The 1,422-nt window shown below is 45.6% G+C and overlaps 1 protein-coding gene across 1 annotated transcript; it reads right to left on the bottom strand.

The window, feature by feature from the left end:
• Positions 1 to 6: 6 nt before the first annotated feature.
• On the bottom strand, positions 7 to 1,419 carry LOC121965558 (zona pellucida sperm-binding protein 1-like; the record flags this gene model as incomplete). Its single annotated transcript, XM_042515698.1, has 5 exons — positions 7 to 182; positions 271 to 431; positions 516 to 613; positions 701 to 885; positions 987 to 1,419. Coding segments are annotated over 5 exons (1,053 nt in total), but the record flags the coding sequence as incomplete, so codon positions are not given.
• Between the last annotated feature and the right edge of the window lie 3 nt (positions 1,420 to 1,422).

Raw genomic sequence — 1,422 nt, 5'->3', positions numbered from 1 at the left:
AATGTCCCACTGTGGCAGACTGTGAGGGTTGGGGCTTGTGGTGGTCCAACAGCGACCAAGAGTCAGGACAAGGTTGGGATCTGTCTTGTCAAGGAGTTGAACCTCCACGTACACAGGGTCCCTCAGTACTTTGGTCACAGGATAGTCTGCCTCCGTGTAGAAAGAGTTATAGGCCACATCCACTGTGAGAGCGGAGACCAGTTAGTATGACAGCTGGTATAAAAAGTGATCTACAGACACAAAAATGCTGCCAGGCTGACATACACTTACCTTCATTGCAACCCTTTGTATTGCATTGTCCATTAGCCAACCTCAGGTGTACACTTATCGGTCCATACGCAGCAACTGGTAGAGGAGGATTTTGCAATGGCAATACTTCTACAACCACAGTTTCAACAGAAGTGCCGATGTACCTACACTGGAAGAGCACTCTGTAAAGAAAAAACAGTCATTATGTTGCTTGATCAGATGTTTTATTTTGACACTAGAAACATATTTAAAAAAGTATCACCTACTCAAAGTGGCTGTCCCGGGTAATGGCTCCAAGAGGCCCAACTCCAACTTCATATGAGGAAGACATCCTGTTCTCATAGATTATAACACCAGGCTCCTCCTATAGAAAGGAACAACGTTGGGATGGGATAACAATGTTTGAATGTTTCTTTAATGGTTGAAAACAAAAAAAAAAACAAGGTCTTACCATAACAACAGAGTCACAGGAAGTAACAGAAAATTGGTAGATGGCAAACTCTGAGTTAGAGTCAACATGTGTACAGCCTTGACCTTGTCCCAAAAGTGAGATTGACTCGAGGTCAATGTTGGGCAGCGTTGCGTCTCTGGCCACCACGACAATGAACTGGGCATCCTTGGTGCACTGGACGGTCACTGGTGGCACATAAACAAACATTAATAGGTTAAAAGAAAACACCTTTTTTGCATTCTCCAGTAATGTAAATTGCATGGCTGTCTTTTAAAAAAAAACTCACCTGCCTTTCCAAAGTAGCACTGTCGGCCATCAAAGCAGCAGTTTATGGCTTCGCATCCAGCAGCAGAGATATCAGGACTACCACATGGTATTCTTACAGGTCCTGCCACATCACAACTCTGGACTGTAGGCTGCTGTCCAACACTTGATGATTTCTGTGGCACTGTAGAGACCTGTTGGTGCTGTTGTGGAGGCACCTGTTGCTCCTGATCATGGAATACTTGACGATATCGAGGATACTTTGGTGAAGCTGGTTGGACTCCTGGTTGATGGACCTGTGGTGGTTGAGGATATTGAGTCTTTGGTGGTTGCTGGACCTGCGGCGGTTGAGGATATTGAGTCTTTGGTGGTTGAAAGACCTGCGGCGGTTGAGGATATTGAGTCTTTGGTGGTTGCTGGACCTGCGGCGGTTGAGGATATTGAGTCTTTGGCGGTTG

This window comes from Plectropomus leopardus, unplaced genomic scaffold, assembly GCF_008729295.1.
Source record: "Plectropomus leopardus isolate mb unplaced genomic scaffold, YSFRI_Pleo_2.0 unplaced_scaffold20537, whole genome shotgun sequence".
NCBI lineage: Eukaryota > Metazoa > Chordata > Actinopteri > Perciformes > Serranidae > Plectropomus > Plectropomus leopardus.
Note: the sequence above shows the minus strand (reverse complement) of the source record. Positions and strands in the feature narration are given on the sequence as shown.